The following is a 21,012-nucleotide window of genomic DNA, read 5'->3' as shown; positions in this document are numbered from 1 at the left end:
ATGGAATGTAGGTGATGGAAAATAGAGTGACCATGAGCCAAGGCCTTAGAGGCATAGCGCATTCTGCTGGCCTCACTAGGAATTCTGTAATCCACCATTGAAAAAACATGTCCTGGGTAGCTGCTGGCTCAGAATGATGAAAATACATGGAGCAGACCTGAACCAACTGCAGCTTGCATCAAAACTACCCCAGGAGAGCCCTGTCACTCCCGACTGAGCTCACCCAAACCACAGCCAACCTGAAGACTCATGAGCAAAATGCAAATATCGGTTGTTATACAGCACTTAGGTTTTTTTTTTTTTTTTTTTTACCCCGTAGCATTAAGGTAGCAATAGTTGACTGATACAATCAATAAAGAAAACTGCCCGAAGAGAGAAGTGTCAGCCAGGTATATAGCTTTGATGTACAAAAATACATTTATTTTCAACAATTTCAAAACCACTGTCTTTTTTTACAGTAGAAATATTCAAATGGAACAATAAAACCAAGAACAGTATATGTACATATACTGTATATATAGATATGACTCATGCATTTGTATTCCAGTGTTTAGTACAAGTATTGCAATTGTCTGCCCCATTTAACCCTTGAAACAAAAAAGCAGTAACTTTAGAAATACTCCTAATCCTGATCTATGCTGTAGCCAGTGAGATTTCTCTAGGTGCATTCTCTCAGTGTCTTACAGAGAATACAGGTACAAAATTCAGCCTTTCCTCTCATGTATATACAGTATATCATTTTTTAAAACAAGTGTGCTCAGGCTGAACCTGAAAATAAAACAATGCTTACAGCATGGCTTAAAGTGACCCTACCAAAAAGAATTGATATGTGTAAATGCATGAAGGGGCTGGGGTGCTGGAAAAGAGAATACTGGCTTTGAAAGCCATTCGCTCCAGAGGCAAGAACTATCTTAAGGGAACTGAAGGCAGACATTTGACTTTAAGGAAGTTGTGTACATCTGACAAGCAAATAGCACAGCTTTGCTAAAATCATCTTTGACTAATATCATTAAAGTTTAGACCCCTATTTGGCCTGCAGGATTTGCACGAACTCATGACTGCACAAATGCCATCTCCCTCCCAACCTCTCTAACTCCCCTCATGCCAAGAGGCACTCACTAGGCCTAACCTAGTGCCCAGGGGACTTTTCTGAGCTAAGAATAGCCTAAGAATTCTCCATAAGCATTATACATTTCTATGGAATCCAACGAGAAAGCAGAATAAACGCCCTTTTTAGATCCATTGCCAGGCTTCTTTAGAAAAAACCATTTTCTCAGGTGATAAATATCAACTTTCGCCTTCTGGAGAGGAAGCCTTGTTTCCCCATCTGGGTCTCAGTTTGAAGTCTCTAGTGGGCTTCATCTTGCAACTTCTTCCATGTCACTGATGGAACAAAAAGAGCCTCATGTTCTACGATGTCACTATGGTCCTTCCTTTAAAAACTGTCTCAAAGAAGCCCTCCCCCCGCCCACCTTTATATACATAAGTAGAAACCAGCTATGGCATGGACACAGAGATGCAAGAGTTAAGTGTGACAGACAACCGGAGAGCGTCCAGAACCCAACACATCAAGCAGGCCTGGGGGTTGGTCAGCTCTGAGGGTGAGTGCATAAGCCAACACACGCATCTTTCTTTTTTCTGTTTTCTTTTTTACTAAACATTAAATTATTTCTTATGAAATAAAAAGCTATTTACATTGTAATTATATACAATAAGCCATCTGTAGCCTCGCTAGTGACATGCACGAGGCAGGGCCTCTTTCACATAGCTGTGCACGCTTTCTGCAGCTACATTCACTCCCCACCAACCTAGCTCCTGCAGATCTAACTGGGAAATGATTTGTGTTTTAGGTGTGTGTGCTGGGGGGTATTTGGGTGATTTTTGGAGGGGGGGGCGGGGTTAATGAAAAGCCAATCCAACTTAAAAAATAAAAAGAGAGGCCACAAGGAAAAAGAGAGTCCTTGCGTTATCCACGGCAGAATAAAGCAAGAAGGCCATGGGAAGATGCATCCTTTGCCCTTAGCACAAATACAGCCATTTACTCTTTTTGTCTCATTTTCATCAGCTAAGAATGCCTCTGCCTCCCAAAGCTAAGCATCTTCCTGCTATTTATGAAGGGGCTCTTGGTAAACAAAAGGTAAAAAAGACATTTTCATTTTCCCATAATAATAGTAATAGTAATCATCAAAAATAAAAAGTCAGAAAGATGGTTGACCACGAGGCTTGTTGGTATTAAACACTAGTGCAGTTGGGGATCTCCTTTGTGCTTTCGCTGTTTGCAATGGTGGCAATGCCTCCTGCAGGGGAGAGAAGACAGAGGAAGAGAAGGACATAAATTTCACAAGGGCAGGGATCTTTGTTTTATTCACTGATAAATGCCAAGCTACCTTGAACAGGTGCTGAATATGTAATTATTAAGTAGAGCACCTGGATATTCTATCCCATCAGCTCACTGGCTTATCTCATCTATGTTTAATATTTGCCATCTCCCACACCAGCACACAAAGTAGGCATGATACTTTGCCATCTTATACTCCATTGATAACAATGGTAATAGCCAACATGCATTGAACACTTACTATGTGACAGGCACTGTGTTAATGGTATAATATCATTTCATTATCACAACAATCTTAGAAGGTAGGTACTATTATTCCCATTTCACAGATGAGGAATATGAGACATAGAGAGGTCATAGAGCAGTAGATTGGCAGAGCAAGAAAATGGACCCACGGCTATCTGACGTCCAAGCCCACGTTCATGTGATTATTAATTAGGACATATAATGCTTTCCCTTTATAGAAAAAAAAAGAAAAAGTCCAACAGTAATGGATACTAGGCCTCATCCTTCCCTACTCTGACTCCAACACTTTCTATCTTGATCTATATTTAAGGGAAAAAAATTCTGCGAATTTTGTGTAGCCAGAGGTGGCAGACAAATTTTAAAATGATTTTTTAAATCATTTTAAATCAGACACACAGTGATTATGTCACTGTAGCCAGTTGTTTTTCCCTACCCTTCAGTCTAGTACTATCTGAAGGACAGGCCAAGTGGACTGACCGACCTAGCGTTTGGAGGGCAGAGGACACAGGAGCTCGGCGGAACCAGCACACATACCTATGGCCCGGGTGTCCAGCTCTTTGTCCAGCAGTTCCTCAGGCTCGGTGAAGTCACTGAGTGTGATTTTGGGGGCGTTTTCACTTTGGCTCACTGACCCAATCATCTCCTGCTCCTTGTCGTGTTGGACTTGAGCATAGACGTTAATCCAGGGGATTTTCCTACATGGGGTGGGACCAAAATCAGATTATGATCACAGGGCGTGCCAAATTTGGGCAATTGGAAATCCTAGGTGATAAGGGGAGGAAGAAGCTATTTACAGGTCAGTCCAATGTCAGGGAAAGGGGCTGGTCACCCAGATACTGTGGCCATGAGGCCAAGGAACACAGAGACCCAGATCCCCAGGGAGATGTAAACCACAGAACTCCTTGAGGAATGCCCCCTTCTTCAGGGATAAAAAAACAAGCAGATGTAAACAGGGCAATGCTGGTGATCAGGTACGCATTAAAACCCACAAAACATTTACTAGTTATTAAGTTTTTAAAGGGGCCGGACTTTGAGACCCGTAAGGTTGTAGCGTAGTGAAAAGACATTTTTTTCTAAGGCTGCATCAATTTAGTCAATTCACATTGGTTTCCTTTACGAAGAGCCAAAAAATAAAAGACTGATAGCCATTGCTATGATTTCCAGAACACTATCCATGGGACAAGTATCTTAAATACTTTGATAGTCAGTTTCCTCATCTGTTCAATAGGAATAACAATAGCTTCCTTTCAGGATTGTGGAGAGGATTAAGGATTAAGAGAAGCTAAATAATCTGCTACAAAGACACAAAGGTAGTGGGTTTGGAAACAAGGCAGGCTGACTTGAGGTTGGAGAAGCAGGCAGGCGCAGACTGAAATCTTCTGGGAGGATTCATCTCCTGACCCCTCTCCATCATCTCCTGACTCACTGTGTTCCAGGTTCTGCAGCTTCCTTTGAATTCCTCTAATCCAGCACTTCTCAGACTTTAATGTGCTTATGCATCACCCAGGTTCTCGAGGAAATGCATTTGTGACTCTGTAGGTCTGGACAGGATGGATTGAAATTCTGCATTTCTGCCAAGCTCCCTGGTGATGCTGTTGCTGCTGGTCCAAGACTCAAACTTAGAGTTGCAAGATTCTAATACATCAAATTTGTCCCCACCTTGGAGACTTTGAACCAATTGTTCCATCTGTCTGTAATACATTTCCTTCCACTCTTCTCATATTGGTGTCTTTCTTGTTCTCCAGAATTTGGCTTACATGTCGCTTCTGAGAGGCCTCCCCTGACCACCCAACCTCCCCTGTTATAAATATTTAATATGGGACAGTGTCTATGAAAGAAGGGAATAGGGTGTTGGTTTAGGGTGATGTAATAGGCAATGTTTGTTGACTTGTCTTCTGTTTTTCTCTCCCACTAAGTCCCATGTAAGCAAGGTCTATGTTTTCTATCTTCACTGCTATACACTTAACTTATTTACCACAGCGTTTGGCACGTGGTTTACATTCAGTAAGTATTTGCAGAATGAATAAATGACCTCAAAGCCTGTGCTCTTTCATATGCTATGTCCTCAAACAAAAGACTACATTTTTATTTTGGAATAGTACATCTAGATGAGACCTCTTTTACCTCATTAAATGATGAGGAAATTGAATTGAAGTCCACACATTTCATGAAGGTGATTACTGGCGTAGATATTATTAAAACTTGAGACATCTGACACCTACCCCAATCCAGAACATTCCACGCTTTTCTAAAGGAGAATTGCTCTGTTATCTTAGTATCCACCAGTGGTATTTTCTAGCATCTACATTTCCCTCCTCACTCCAACCCCCAATGAGGTAGAATGCGCAGGCATTTAATAAAGTTTTCCTGCAGCTAATTCAGAAGGAAAGATCCAAAAATAGGTTTAAAACATGCGGTAGTTTCTACCTTTCCTATACATTCAGTTTTCGTGTCTTTAGTCGTCGCTTTCCATACACTAAGGGAGATGTCCTTGTGACGCCTACTGCTCTACACCAGCTTAATATAATTGACAAGAACCTTAAATGAATAGATTCTACGTGAGGCAGCAAACCTCAGGCTCTCTAAATGTGTGTAATTAAAAATTCATGCTGGCCCTTACTTTCTTCTTATCTAAATACAAATGCAGCCTAACGACTTAGATTTCTTTTAATCATAAAAGTACATATTACTCATGAATGTTGGGATCAACTGTAATATTTATGACCTGCTACAGGCAGTCAAACCTCTTGATCACACTGGGGTGTGTACTTCAGAGCCGTAACCAGAGTTCACTGCCTCCTCTTTCCTGCTTTCCTAATGATACCTATGAGGATATAGATAAATTTGCCCTTATAAAGATTATTCTTTTTATTGTAATCTCTAAACACAGGCATACTTCTTTCGCCACTTTTAATAGATGGTTGGAAGGGAAAGAATTTAATGTCACAACTTGCAGCATTTAAAAGAATTGTAAAATTGCTTTTCATTTCTTAACACATCCACTTGTAGGACTGTTGAGAATGTAAATCAAGACTGAACCCCAATTTTGTAGGTAAGCAAGGTGGAAAATAGATTCAGAGGCATGTCTTGGGCTACACATTCATATAGGTTTTAATAAGAGGAGTATGATGAATAAACCCAGGTCACCTATAAAAACTTCAGTTTTTATTCATTGGCTCCAACCTTGGTGAGTGTTAGAAGCCTGTGGGAGGACATTTAGGAAAAGCAAAGTAGGCTTCAGACTATGACGAAAGTTTTACTGAAAAAGGACTGGAAGAAATACAAAAGCTCAGAAGTTTTCTCAATTAGCCAGAAAAAAATGAATCTACAGTGTAAACAGAAGGTCTTGTGGGGCAGAGTTTTTGGAAAATAAAAGCCATCTCATAATGATTTTTAATTATACTGCCTGAGACAACAGAAAATAGCAGTCACTATCCAAGAACAAGATCAAATGTGAGAGACGGGGTGATGTTTACTTAAAGGAAGCTGGGCACTCGTGCTAACTCTGTTCTCCTTCTCCTGTTAAGTGGCCACTTGGGACACTGAGATTGTTTTCAATGTCTGTCCCGCAGTAGGCACTCAATAAATGTTTGTTGAATGAATGAAGGAATGGTTTAATGAGGTAATGCTGGCAATGACAGAAAGTTTTGGGTCTGAAAACTCAGCATGGCCAGTTATCTGGAAACAGAACTGCCCTTTCCCTAGACTGTGCTGTCCAAGTGTGTACTAGAAAGGTGTAGCTATTTAAATTTAAATTAATTAAAGTTAAATAAAATTTAAAAATTCAGTTCCTCAGTCATACTAATAGCTACTGTATTGGACACTACATATTATGGAGCATTTTCATCATTGTGGAAGGTTCTATTAGACAGTAATGAAAGAAGCAAAGGAGACTGAAGAATAAGAACCTGACATTACTTGTCAGCAAGCCAGGCACCCTCCATACAGCCATCGTTGGAGTTTCAGGTGATCAGGAGGGAAAAGAGACCAAAGAAATAAAAGAAGATCCAACAGGACCTCAACCAAAGGGCATGAGCATTGGGAGGACAGCTTCCAGAAAAAGGGGCTAGCTAAAAGGCAACTGATGACTGGTTACTCTTAGTTGACTCTGCTGTTTATCCAGTTTGACTGGTGTTTATTTCCTGTAGCCTTAGCTACATAATTCACTGTCAGGGACAAAGAAAGGGTTGGCTGATATTTGGGGACTACAGAGGTAGAATAATTCAGAGAGGTCACTACACGGCATAGATTCAAGTATTAAAGTGTACATATTCAGATATGCCTGCCTTAATAAGTTGACTGTCTAGGGAGTTTAGCAGCATTCATAAAAGAACAGGAAACTTTCTAGGTCACAGGGCAAGTTTTGCCTTAATTTGGAGATGCCTGACACTAATACCTCTTTGCAGGACTTCTATTGGTCCTTGTCCTCAGCAATCGTCAAGTTCTAGGAGCCAGAAGGTGATGACTTTGGTTTAGTTGATCTTCAAGCCCTAGCAACCACCAGGCTTCCCCACAATCAAATCCTTGGATGAATGAAACTGCTTTGCATGCAACTGAAGTACATCCATAAATGGGCATTGCCTTGACCAGACTGTTTCTATACTGAATCTTTGCTCTCTAATTGTGTTATGAAGGTTTTGTCCCTCTCTTCAAACGGAACATGGGCAGATGGGTTGACATGTCTTGATCCAAGAGGACATGAGCTCACACATTGGTCCATAAATCAAGTAGGAAGGTAAACCTCACTCTGCCCTTTTAGTGGAAAGCATTAAAAAATTCCTGCTGTTTTGGCTAAGCTGAGATGTATATTGAGTAAAATGTGTATTTTTAAGCCTGAGATATCCACTAGAGGAGAGCTAAAAGGGCCTGGGGCGAGGGGGCAGGGTAGAGTAAAGCATCTTTACAATTGACCTCTTCCAAAACCTAAAAGCATTCCCATCAGTGCCTAGAAAGACTCCCAGGACCAAGTTATGCTTTCAAAACTCATCTGACAATAATTAATAATATTTTTACTTTACCTAGTCTTCCTAAAAAGCATATCTCTATGCCACTGATATAATTTTTGTGAGCCTACTATGTGCCAGTTTGTGACACAAACGGCACCTTTGGAAAGCATGTTCTTGGTTATTTACAGTAGCTTAGCTTTGTTGATTATTTAGTATGTATTAGGTATAGATATTGTTACACTGAAACCCAATAGCAAACCTATAAAGTATTATTGTTCTTCCCATTGTACAGATGAGGATACTAAGTCTTGGAGAGGCAAGTCTTGCCCAAGGTTACAAATGCTAAAAGTTAAAATTGGGTCTGTCTGATTTCAGAGTTCATACTCTTAACCAGTACACCTCCTGGTAGAAGTATTAAATTATTCAAATAATGGTACAGAAAAATTGATTTCAATTTCATGTTTTTAATAAGTATCTTGTTATATCACCCCTCCTGTGGCCTTCAAAAATAATTTCTGAATATATGTGTAGTTTGGCTTTACTGATCTATTTCCCTTTAGAAACAGGAAAAAGAGGGAGGTGGATAAAGGCTGAATATTTTTAGCATGGAAATTTAAACAGAGATACTGGATAGCTGCAATATGAGATAAGAAAATGTGTGTGTGTGTCTGTACATATGTGTACCAGATTTCAGCTGCATTTTTTCTATTTAACCACCCTCAATGGGTGTTAAGCTGTATAAAATGATCTCCTGAATATTCGAGACCTTACTTTAGAAATTTAGGTGAGGTTTAAAAACCCTTACACTTCTCTTGAAGAGAATAAATTGATTTCGCAGGCTATCCTTCATTTTCTTAACTCAATATACCTATAAATTGGATAGAGTTCAGATTCTTAAACCCAGAATCTTAAACACTCCCTGACCCTCAACCATGTCTGCTTTTCCCTAATGCCAGACAGAGCTTCAAGGAAAATTAATATCACATATTCGAGATGAGTTTAGGAATATTGGTTATAGGAAGAATCAGCTCCCATGAATCTAGCCCCATGATCAAAATTGAGTGATGGTAGCACATACATACCTTTTAAACTTGTAGATCAAAAACACAGCTAAGCCGACAAACACCACTGACAAGAGCATAAGCATGGCTGAGCTGCTGTGCCCAGCACTGGAGTCCACCAACGGAGCTAGGGGGAAGAACAGACATGTTCACTTGGAAGCTACTAGCTGGAGGGAGCTCCCATTGGAGAAAGGAGGCCAGCTGGTCTCCATACTTATATCCAGTCTCCAATTGCCTTGCATGCTATCTGGGCACAGGAGTTTGGTTTCAATGATGAGAATGGCATCCCCAATCACAGCTTCTTAGGGAAAGTAAACTCTTCTGCTCTGCCTGGGGAAACTTACTATTCTCAATGTAAATTGAGCAACATGTGTCCAGCTAAGGGGAGTAGAAGAAGGGCTTGTACACTCTGTCTCTTAGACAGACTGAGTGCCTGTCAACATGATTATAGATGGCCCATTGGGCACTGTGGATTAAACACTGATGCAATGTTTGCATCTCTTCCTTTATGCTGTCCTGGTGAAATATCATTGGATGGGCACTTTTGGGACCTCCATTTCTGAAAAGTCTTATGTTAATAAGAAACATTTAGCAAATAGGCTCTCCCAGAGAGCCCATAGTGGATGCCCAATGGGACATGCCTTTTTTTATTCCTTTTACAAATCAACCAACTAGGGCTGACCCCTGTTTCAACTTAGAGTTACACATTGTAAATCAAAGGGAGTTTTAAAGTTATCTGATCTGGCCTCCTAAACAAGATTCGTGGAATCAGAGAATCATAGAAATTAAGAGAGCCTGAAGACTACCTAATATAACCCCAACTGTTGCAGGAAAAAAAATAATAAAGTCAAGTCACAAAGAAATTATATGTTTTCTCCAAGATCATCCAGGGATTCAATAGCAAGGTCAGTTCTAAGAATGTCTTCCTGCCACCTCAACGGGAAGCCTTGAATAAGATGTGATTAATCTTTCTGAACCATCACTACACAAAAGGGCCCTGCCACAAAGCCATTTTCAGGCATTTATAGAGAAGTGTTTGTTAATTATCTCCTCCCTTTTCTCTCCAGGATAACAGATCACCATACCCATTCCCCAAGAGGCACTCACCTAATGTCAGCTGTGTCACATACACAATGACTTGAACTCCTGGCTTCAGCTCAAACTGGACCAGGTTTTGGTTTAGGGCATTAAACAGCATCTCTACAATCTGGAAAAAAGAGAGGCTACATGGGAAGATATGACATGTCACAATGCTCCCTCATGGAGTAAGAAACCAGGGTCAATTGGCAAAAAATGGCCATGTTCAGTCAGAGGACAGGATAATGGAACAATTCTATCAATTTGGACTCACAGCCCTTGGAGCCCTGAGGCTAAGGAAGTAGCTGTTATTACCTGCTGATACTGGAGAGAAGAGTGAGATGGAAACAGGTGTGTACAAAGTCACCTAGCGAATAAGAGTTGAAAACAGACATAGATGTTTCATTCAACTCCTAGTTCAGTGCTCTTTCATCCATGCCTTTATAACTTACCATAGAAAGATCTGTTGTGGGTTCCAACGAAAGAAAGTTAACTCATCATTAGTTCTTTAATCTGATGAAGTAATACACACAGGGTGGAGAGGCCCCTGCCTGGATTAAAGCAGGCATGTAGACCCCAGCCCACTCCTCTCCTCTCTCTCTTAGAGACAATGGGAGGCCAACATCAAAGCAGAGGCTGCCTCCTTTTTATGGGATAATTTTTCCTCTTTACTTTTCCCCAGCAAGTCTCAGAACACATAACATCGATTTAATCACTCTATAATTCCCACATTGAAAGCTGAGGCAGACTTAGGCTGTTGTCCCTAACTCTTATCTCACCGTACGCGCCTTAATATCACAGCTGCTGTTCATCACTGTAATTACCTATTTATCTAAATGGATGGATATTATAGCTTCCAAATATAGTTCACACATGCACTTGCTATTTCAGAATAAAGAGGTCTTGTAAAAGTGACGTATGCATTGAGAAGCTGAATTTATTTCTCGCCGACTTCAATACGCTACCCTGCAATGCAAGGATCCACTTCATTTTCCAGAGAAAGTGACTGAGATGGCATCTACGTTGCTTGAGGAGGACTGTGGATGGATGTGGGGATGGGGTGACAGCCAGATGAGTAGTAGAGGGATGTGGAAGATGTCTGTGCAATAATTACCATATGAGAGCAAATGTGTTTGATTCATGCCGATTCTTAGGAGCCTCGTTCTCACTTATTTCTACCTCTCCTGACTTAGCATTATGGGAAGGCAGGGAAAGGTGAAGTGGAGCGCAGCCAATAAGACACCAGTAGGAGCAGGGAGTGAGAAAGGGAGAACCACGGGACTGGCCATCTCCTTACTTCCCAGATGGTGTGCAGATCACAGGAACTATATGCCCATTTGATAAGGACAGTAAATCACAGTCCCTTTTGGAATTACTGCTTCCTTAGTCAAAGCAAGATGAGACAATCCATCTTGCTCCAAAGAAACATGTTTAAAAGCAGTTCATTTTCTCCCCAGAAGCAGAACTTAGATTGACCAGGATCTTGAAAGACAAGAAGCACATTTTCCCAGAAATAGACAGGGAACCTCCAATTCCTCTCTTTCTCTCCCCCAACTCACTCCTCCAGGACAAGGCATTGGGTGGGAGACAGGAGCAAGTTGCGGAGATGCCAACTGTTGGAATGAATGCTACCAGGGGTGCTTTTCCTTCCTGTGAGGCTGAGTGCTTCAGCTCATCTGCATTGGTGTATTCTGGGCAAGGCTGACTGTTCTTCAAAGCCCGGGGTGCTGAGACTGATGAGCCAATGGAAGAGAGCTTGTCTCTCTTTTTGTCTGGAAATAACTTTGTGTCCCTTTAGAATGTGAGGTGCAGGCAAGTGTCCTAGTCAAGTTTTCTTTCACTTACTTGTTCCAGGTCCCCTTCATTGCCTTTCCTCCTTTCAGTCAAGTTCTTGGGGGGGAGGATGAAGAGTTCTGCTGAAGTGGGGAGACCAGGGAACACAGCAACTAGGATCTGGTCTTCTGGGACACTGGTTACCTGAAAAGATGTTTAGACCAAGGAGTGAGGTCCTGGAGGGTCCAGCCTTCCCTAGGTCAATAACATATATGTTCATATATATGCTCATATATATTCTTTAAATGCAGCATTTTAGGCACCGTTTACAATATGCATCCAGGCTTTCTTTCTGTTTTCCCCTAGAACTGCTAGGTAAAGAATTATTAGTTTCACTACCTGCTCTGCTATGACATACCTTTTTTTCTGAAACTAAAGTACTACTACAAATGATTTTCAAAATATTGTTTGCTGGGAACATTTGCAAAAGTTCCTCCCATATTTTCCATTTTTCTGCACTAAGAGGACTAGAGCTTCTGGCTAAAACATGAACAGACTGGCTGCAAATGAGGAATAAGAAGTTATAAACAAATATGGGAAAATGCAAATTAAAAAAAAGCAAAGCAGCCCTTATTTTCACTTACTAAAGCAGGATTTTTTGTTAAGTTAAAATAGCTAATATTGGTGAAGCTTCAATTAAGAGTTCCCTCATTTGTTGTTGGCAACACTAAAAATTGATACATATTGCCAATTTGTTTTCCAAAAGACTTACTTTAAGGCCATAAAATATTTACACTCTCATTCAGTAACTGTAACTTGGAGAGTCTGTCCTAAAGAAATGATCCAAAATATAGGAAAAGCCATATGCAGGAAGAAATATTCATAACATTATTTATAACGGCAAATAAATGGTAAAAACTCAAGTACTAAAAATATTAAGTAGATAATGGTATAGTCACCTGAAAGAATGTTATTCTACTGTTAAGATGATGATTAGTAGTGAGCAACATGGAAAAATGCTTATGATAGCTGCATTCTGATCTATTTCCTTACATTTCTTTGGTTAGAACCCTATAAAAATACAAATGTATAGAAGTAAAAAAAACTGAAACAAAACACTAAACGTTGTGTTAAGATGCTGAGATTATGAGTGAATTTTTCTATTCCTGAATGTTTAGTAAAAGGATTATGTTGCTTTTTGATAGAAAACTTAAAAGGAAGCTTCTTGCTGAAGGCAAATTCCTGAAGAAAACAAAACTGAGTTCTCCCTCTGTAAACAGTATGCTTATTCTTTCCTATGTGTCTCCTGAAGGTCTTTTATCAAGACGAACACTTCCTCTTCTGCCAGTCCAAATATGATATATAGTTTTTGATTTGGCTGAAATCCCCACCTCCTCCAAGAAGTCTCCCTTGACTATCTCCGCCTGCAGTGACCTCTTCCATGTCAGCCTCTTCCCGCAAGCACTTCTAGATTACCATGTCCACCACATTTCAGGGACTTAGATCATGTCCACTGTGTCATACAAGTATATCTGGCTGGTATAATCTTTTCTCTGATAGGTTCTTATTGTGTGTTTGCCCAGATGTTCCCAGGGGTCTTTGCGGCTACCTCATTTTTCCAAAAGATGCCTGACACAGAGTAGAGACTCGATAAAGAGTTGCTAGGTTGAATAGAAGTGGAGGGGTGAGTTGCTTCCCATTTGCTCAGCTCTGATTCCCGTTTGGAACTGGGCTTACAGATTGGAGTTACCTCCCAGAGATGTGATAAAGAAAAGTGAAAGCGCCAACTTGCAGAGAACTGACACGCAGCAGACAGAAGCCTGAAAAATCCACCCAGCAGGGAGGATTCCCTGGGAACCTCAGGATCCTGTTGGGAGGCATGACCCTGAGAGGCTAGAAGTCTTGGTGCCCAAGTCCATGGGCAAGAAGGCTTTATCCTAACCAGCCAGGAGAAGCAAGTCTCCAGAGACCAGACTGAGGAGCAAAACACAGGGAATCACCGAATGGAGTGAAGGGGCGAGCCTGCTAGTGCCAAGCCTGGTGTGACCCTCTGTGCCAGGGAACAGTGGTCTCAGAGAGCGTCAGTCAGTCAGAGACTTTCGAGGAACCTTGGAGATGTGTGTCCAGGCATTCATCTGGGGTGAAGCTGAAGAAATACGGTCTGAGTCGGAGGATCACACACCTTAGTACAACTTTCCAGAAAACCTCAGGTATAGTGGCTGTTTTTAGGGGCCTAGGGGAGGTTACGCGGGAGGGTGGCAGAAGCACAATTTGATTTGATTAAGTGTCTAGATTCACTTAATCCCATCCAAAAAGACATACGAGTAGATAGGTCCTCATGAGATTTAAGGCCCAGGCATCAACTGACATGACTGATTATTATTTATTAGTAGTAGTATTATAATTACCAAGCTATTTATTAAAAAGCTAGTATGTTTTTCATAAATACATTCATACAAAACACAACACAATTGTGGATGTTTCTCGGTCAAAAGCATGCAAGAGCAGTCTCATTTTCATCTCTGTAAAAAGATCTGAGGTGAAGTTCATCGTGTAGACAGCTCCCCACAGGAATGCTCTTACACCATTCTCTTCTGTTTATTCTTCTTCCATTCTGTCAGCTCCTTCTCCATGTCCTTCTCTGGATCTTCCTCCTCTGCGTTGGGGAGCATCAGCATTCATGTCTTCCCTGACTCCACTCCCCGTGGGGGGTGGTCTAAGGACCTCCACAGCCAGCTCCCACATCTCTACCTCCAGTGAGAACCTCCACTTGACCTTCAGATCCACATTTTCAACTCTCCTGCTATCTTCCCCCAATTATTTCTCATGATCTCCAAACTCATATAAAAGATCAAACCAGTATCGTTGCCCAACCATGTTTCTCCTACAGAGTCCCCATCTTGATCTCCTACCTACTCTGGTAATCAGAAAGCTTCTCCCTCCCTCTCATCCACACTACATTTTATTAGTCACCAATTGTATTGTTCAACTGCCTAAGTAGCCTTTGGGTCTTTCCTCCTCAGGATCTTATTATCTCTGACCTAATATAATGGCAGTAGTCATTTAACTGGTCATCTTTTGTGAAATCTCTTTCATCCTATTCACTTCCCACCTCAGCAGCCCATCTTCCATATTGCCACCAGAGTGGGTGTCTGAAATAATCTATTGTCAGCATTTTTTACTTAAATAAGAAAACAGCACTCTTCCATTTCCCAGTGCCTACAGGAAGTATGTGAAACCTCTTTTAGCTTCTCAGACCCTTCTCAATCTGACCTAACCATCCGAGCCCAACTTTAGCACACTTGCCTTATAACCTGCAGATCGGCTACATTGAACTCTTTGCCATTTCCCAAACGTGCTGTGCTCTTTTGCTAGTTCATGACTTTGCACGTGCTGTTCATTCTACCTGAAAGGCATTATCCTCTCTAGATAAACAGATAAAACTACTATTTATCCTATAAAACGGAGTTTAAGTATTCCCTCTGGAGACCATTCTAATAATTCATGAGCATTTATTGAATCACAAATATGTGCTAAGCCTGCACTTCCCTGGATAGAGTGAATCACACTTCTCCCCATGCTCTTTTGAAATGCCAGCCACACCTCTACCATAAAACTAGTAATACATTAGACTTATCTCCACATATGAATTGACCATGTTCTATTCATCATTATATTCTGGTGCCTAGCTCTGAGCAAAGGGTTAACAAAATCCTTTCAACTTTCTCTAAGGCAAATCGGACCTTGGGCTAACTCTATAACTTAAAGAGTCTGCTGGCACGCTCTGTTTCATGGCCTGTAGTCTTCTGATTGACACATATGGCCAACAGTAGGCTTGGAGTCTAAGTGTCTGGTTAATAAAACCCTCTTGGTGGGCAAACAGCCAGCCAAGTGAATGATATTAGTATAAACAATGAGTGGTCCATTCATTATTTTATTAAAGGGGTCAAGCCTGTCTTAGAAAAATTTAGGATAAAGATGGTGCCAATTTCCATCCTCAAACACTGGACTGACTGTCTCTGCTTCTCCTTTCTAATACCTTCATCCTTCCTTTCCTTCCTTCACTCCCTCCATTCTTCTTCTTCTCTCTCTCTTTTCACAGAGAAACAATCCTTATCTAATTATAGAATGGTGGCTTTCATTCATAAAAATGTATTCTGGACCACATTATCTGCTTCTTTATTCATAAAGATTTAAGCAAAGATAAAGTCAACTTACTTTAACCAGAGCTCGCTTGATGACATTGCCAATATCTTGCCTCCACTCAGGAATGTCAGGATTGTGGAAGTCCAGATTAGGAGAGAATGATAAGAGTTGGGACTGGAAGTATTCTGCAAGGAGAGACAGTATGTGAGTGAGGCTGAGAGAGGCTGTGATAGGCGAAGGGACTCCACAATCACTGTGCTTTAGAAAATGGGTCCGTTTTTTCTGTGGCCTCAGCTATAATTCCTTCTTTTTAGCCTGTTTCTTGGCTTCTGAAAGAACGTGGGATTTGGTGACTGGAAGTAGATTTGTCCTCCTACCATTTTTGTTAGTTCCTAAAATTTAAGGACTTCTTCTTGTAAATGAATATTATCTGAAATGAAAGATAACTACGAAACCCCAGAAGACGGGGACTTTCGCTACTATAGGTGGTATAATGCAGAGCCAAAAATAAAGCATTAACAGGTTGGGCTTGATTAGAATGGAGCCTTTTCTTGTCCTTCATTCCTTCCTCCATCCTGCTAGAAACTGCCTCAGGGGGTTAGAAAGTAGATTGAAACCCTGTATCTAGGGTGTGGGTAATGTTGAATTTCTTAGTCTAGTTGGTAGGTACACAGGTCTGTTTACTTTATGGTGATTCATGAAGCTAGAACACTTATGATCTGTTTACTTTTCTGCATTAAATTTACACTTCAATAAAAATGTTTACTTGAAAAAAAACCCTCCAGGTGCCCAATGAAAGAGCCTGAGCATCAAGTCTTCAGAGATGTAGGAAAAGGCACTCATCTGGGGTGAGGCGGAATAAATACGGTCTGAGTGAAAGGATCACATACTTTACACAACTTTCTAGTAAATTCCAGGTATAGTGGCTGTTTTTAGGGGCTGGGGAGGCTGTGCAGGATGTTGGTAGAAACACAACTTGATCTAGAATAAATTTAATAATTAAGAATGGTTTTCCAGGATTGAGAACAGGATAGTGGTCCTAATTACCACTTTCCTGCCTTGTTCTGTCCTTATATTCTTAGCCTTATTCTCAGCCTCTGCAGCCAATGCTGTTAGAATCTCCAACAACGAAGAAAACACATTGGTTATATGTAGTTCATCTCAGTACCTGAGCTATGATTTCTTCAAGGGCAGGAACCATAACTCCCCCAGCATTGAAATCACTGGTCCCCATCCTCACAAAGAGTGGGTGCTCCATGTGTGTTGTAGATATCTCAACAGGACATCAGATCTAGATGCTTCTATAACAGTCTTTCCAGCTGAGCATCCCTTCAACTTATGATACGTCTCTGTCTAATGAGACCATCAGGTTGTGATGCAGGCACATTGTACAACAAATGCCTGTCTGTGACCTGCTTATCTTACAACCTCAGTCTCTATTCAGGAACAAGGTAGGTAGTAGGTTTGGATACCTCTTGTGGACCTACATAATTTTCCCATGGCTTGGGGAATTTCCAAAGCAGTCAGTAGTTGTCACCAGGGTGGGTGGAGGGGATTGGCTGGGCAGGAGTGGGTATCACAGGACAATTTTCAGGACTTACCGTGAACTGCAATATCTTTTGTGTCCTGAATAAGGGCATTTCCAGCAGCCACCTGGACGGTGACGGTGTTGGTTCCCTCTGCAAGGAATGTGAAGGAAATGCTGCTGTCCAAGGTGATGAGGGGCTAAAAGAGAGAATTAGTATCACCCATTTAGTCCTCTCTGTGATTTCACATTTCCTCCTTTCCTATAAATCTCAGACTGTCACAAATCTGCATAGCATTTGAATATCCCCAAGGGATCCTAACTTGAAAAAGGAAAATTACACAGCTTCCCAAAACTGTGATTATATCTAGTATCCAGGAAGAGTAATAACATACTTGAACTACACTGTAAAATGTTAATCCTAAGAGATGAAGATAAGACTGGATACCCTGAATTTTGCATGTCATCCTGTTCCCTCTCCTGGGGAAAAGTAGAAGCAACTTTTGTAACCTATTTCTGTTGGGTCTGGGAATAGGAGATCATTTTTCTTCTCCTCCAATATTCCATATCACTTGTATTTTCATTCTTAATTCCATTGGACTGTAACACGTTTCAGAGAAGTGACCATATTTTATTTATTTCCGTCTTACCTACTCCTGGCACATTGTCTTACATATAGCAGAATATATATGTAAGTTGGATGCATGGTTATATTACTGGCTTTTTGTTTTCTTATATCTGCGTTTTCCATTGCAAGGCATTTCTAGCATTTTTAATAGGTTGGAAAACACATAAACATACACATCCACAATAATTTTTTATTTTTATTTATTTATTTTTTACATTTTAGAGGATTTTGTGTGTGTGTGTGTGAGAAAGATTAGCCCTGAGCTAACATCCATTGCCAATCCTCCTCTTTTTGCTGAGGAAGGTCAGCCCTGGGCTGACATCCACGCTCATCTTTCTCTACTTTATATGGGACACCACCACAGCATGGCTTGACAAGTGGCGTATTGGTCCTTGCCCGGGATCTAAACCCGTTAACCCTGGGCCTCCGAGTGGAGCAGGTGAACTTAACCACTACGCCACCGGGCCAGCCTCTGCAATCATTTTTTAATATTTTTTTCTTTTATTTTCCTGATAATAATAGATAGGGACTTGCCAAGGATAAAAAGAGAAACAGAATAATTATATTATTTTTCCTGGGTATTAGGATCTTGTTAAAAGCAGGTGCTTATTGGAGAGAAGAGAATGCAGATCCTGAGACTGAAGAGTCATTACTCAGTGGACATCTTAAGGCCCATGCTTTCTGAAGTTCTCTGGTGTCTGCAAGGTAAGACAAAATGGTAGGAGGCTTCTCTAAAGGCAGATCATAAAGAGATATCATAAGCGCAGACTCCCTCTCTTCTCTGTGTGTCAGGACAACAATGGGATTGAGAGTAATAATGTAGCCGGTTGGGGATGCATAGAGCTCCCCTTTAAAGGGGTGAGTGTGGGCCAGTGCTCACACACCATACCCATGCATTCTTAACTGAATATGGACTAGATGCTTACGCCAGAACCCTACAGAGGCTCAAAGATGCAGCTTTCAGACAGCATCCCTGCTGCAAGAGTGACATTCCTTTCTAGCTCAGAATTTTCAACTAGGCCTCTGAAACAATAATTTGATTTCTTCTGCTTTAAAATTCTATAGCTCTATTTTATGACCAGGCTGAAGACTGCAGTTGGGCAGCATTAGAGATATTGCCCTGAGCTTCTGACACCCTTTCCTTTCTGTTTGCTAAATGGAATAGAAGTGAGTACAAAAGAGATATACTCTTTCTCTTAAGTAACAGGAAACCCCAGAGTTCAAGTATTCTTCTCATACTTATGGCTCTGTAATGATACACACAAGGATGTGGCCTTATAAATTAAACAACAGAGGATTTACAAGTAGGTTCTGTGACACACATCGACTCCAATGGGCCAACAGTAGGCTGTTTAGTGTCCTGTGTTGATGAGGAAGCTGAAGTCAAGTTGGGCTCAGCATAGCAATGTTGGTCATGGTCATGGAATAAGAGAAAAAAACTTGTGTCCCAGAGTTGCCATCTCTAGTATAACAAGAACAGAGACTTGAAGCTCTGACTCTGATACTATTTTAAGGAATGACCTTGGGCATAGTTTGTCCCCATTCTGAGCCTTAGCCCTCTATCTGTTAAATGAAGGGTTTGGGTTAGAAGAGCAGTGAGAACTCATTCAGCAGTGAGAATACACAGGATTGATGAATGGCTTTAGGCAAACTTTCTAGTTCTTATTGGTTAACCCATTAGGTCCTATCTGCCAGGATATCCTCAATTGCTTCATTACCTTAGTCATATTCTTCGGAAGGAAAATGAGATACCTCAATATACCCAACAGAAATTTTCTTTAAAAATGATAATATCAAATATTGTTGAGGATATAGAGCAACTGGAACTCTCACACATTTTTTGTGAGATGTAGAATGGTACAACTATGCAGGAAAAAGTTCAGTTTTCAAAAAAATGGCAATTAATTTTTTCTAAAGTAGTTGTACCATTTTACGTTTTATGACTTAGTAATTGCAGTCCTGGGAATTTAGTCAAGATAAAAGAACATATATGTACACACACACACACAAAAATATTCATAGCAGTATATTCATAACAGCCAAAAACTGAAAAGAGCTCAGAAGAATTCATCAACAGGGAAATGAATAAAGAATCCATAGTATATTCATAAATGAACATAAAAGAACAAATACTGATATACGCAACAGTATGGATGAATCCCAAAACCATAAGAAGTGAAAGAAGCGTTATATAAAAGAATTCATACAGTATAATTACATTTACAATCAGCCCTCTGTATCCACAGGTTCTGCATCCACGGATTCAACCAACCACAGATCGAAAGGCCTACGATGGTTGCGTCTGCACTGAACATGTACAGACTCTTTTTCGTCACTATTTCCTAAACAATACAGTATAACAGTTATTTATATAGCATTTACATTGCATTAGGTATTATAAGTAATCTAGAGATGATGTAAAGTATATGGGAGGACTTGTGTAGGTTATATGCAACGACTACTCCATTTTATATCAGGGACTTGAGCATCTGTGGACTTTGGTATCCGCAAGGGGTCTTAGAACCAGTCCCCCAGGGAAACCAAGGGATGACTGTATATGAAATTCTAGAACAGGCAAATATAATCTTTGATGGAAAAAAATAGTGGTTGGTTCTGGGGATTAGGAGTGGGAATTGATTGAGAAGGGGCATGAGGGAGGTTTTGGGAGTGATGGTAATACCACATATCTTGATATGAGTTTGGGTTGCAAGTATATGCCTTTGTCAGAACTCAGGAAGTACACACTTCAGATTTGTGCATTTCATTGTTTATACAATTTTTACCCTCATGGGGGAGAAAGTGTAAATAAATATTGAACTCTAGTTAATGATTTGCAAGCTGAAGCATTTAGGACAAAATATATAGGTGTCTGAAATTTACTTTGAAATGAATCAAAAAATTAAGATTGATGGATGGATAGATAAATAGACATATGATAACATAAGCATAGTAAATGATAATGGTTGACTACAGGTGGTGGGTATATGGATATTCACTGCAAAATTATTTCAACTTTAGTGTGTGTTTGAAGCTTTTAATAATAAAATGTTGGAAAGAAATAAAACAGGAAAGGAATAATCAATGTGTTTTCATTTTTCTTGATTCCATGAATTGCTCTCTCTGACCATGACTATATTACATTGCCCTTTTGTTTTGGTTCCTGCCCTCAGCTATATTTCATCTCTTTCCAACTCTCAACACCAGAATGTTTTTCTCCCTTAATAGTTGTCTCTTCAGGGACCCTTCACTACTTCCGTGTCATGTTCTTCAGC

The 21,012-nt window shown here is 40.5% G+C and overlaps 1 protein-coding gene across 1 annotated transcript in view; it reads right to left on the bottom strand.

The window, feature by feature from the left end:
* Positions 1 to 1,465: 1,465 nt before the first annotated feature.
* The window catches only part of SORCS3 (sortilin related VPS10 domain containing receptor 3), a 579,597-nt gene continuing 560,050 nt past the window's right edge, over positions 1,466 to 21,012 (bottom strand). The window contains exons 21-27 of the mRNA XM_004428052.3: positions 17,189 to 17,312; positions 15,660 to 15,772; positions 11,514 to 11,645; positions 9,699 to 9,798; positions 8,613 to 8,718; positions 3,119 to 3,279; positions 1,466 to 2,297 (exon numbers count right to left, since the gene is read on the bottom strand). Coding sequence (XP_004428109.1) covers positions 2,233 to 2,297; positions 3,119 to 3,279; positions 8,613 to 8,718; positions 9,699 to 9,798; positions 11,514 to 11,645; positions 15,660 to 15,772; positions 17,189 to 17,312 — 801 coding nt within the window. The 3' untranslated portion in view covers positions 1,466 to 2,232. The remainder of the gene's footprint in view (positions 2,298 to 3,118; positions 3,280 to 8,612; positions 8,719 to 9,698; positions 9,799 to 11,513; positions 11,646 to 15,659; positions 15,773 to 17,188; positions 17,313 to 21,012) is intronic.

The sequence above is a fragment of the Ceratotherium simum genome, chromosome 6 (genome assembly GCF_057802395.1).
Source record: "Ceratotherium simum simum isolate JZ-2026a chromosome 6, ASM5780239v1, whole genome shotgun sequence".
NCBI lineage: Eukaryota > Metazoa > Chordata > Mammalia > Perissodactyla > Rhinocerotidae > Ceratotherium > Ceratotherium simum.
The sequence above is the reverse complement of the archived record's forward strand: the minus strand, read 5'-3'. Positions and strand labels throughout refer to the sequence as shown.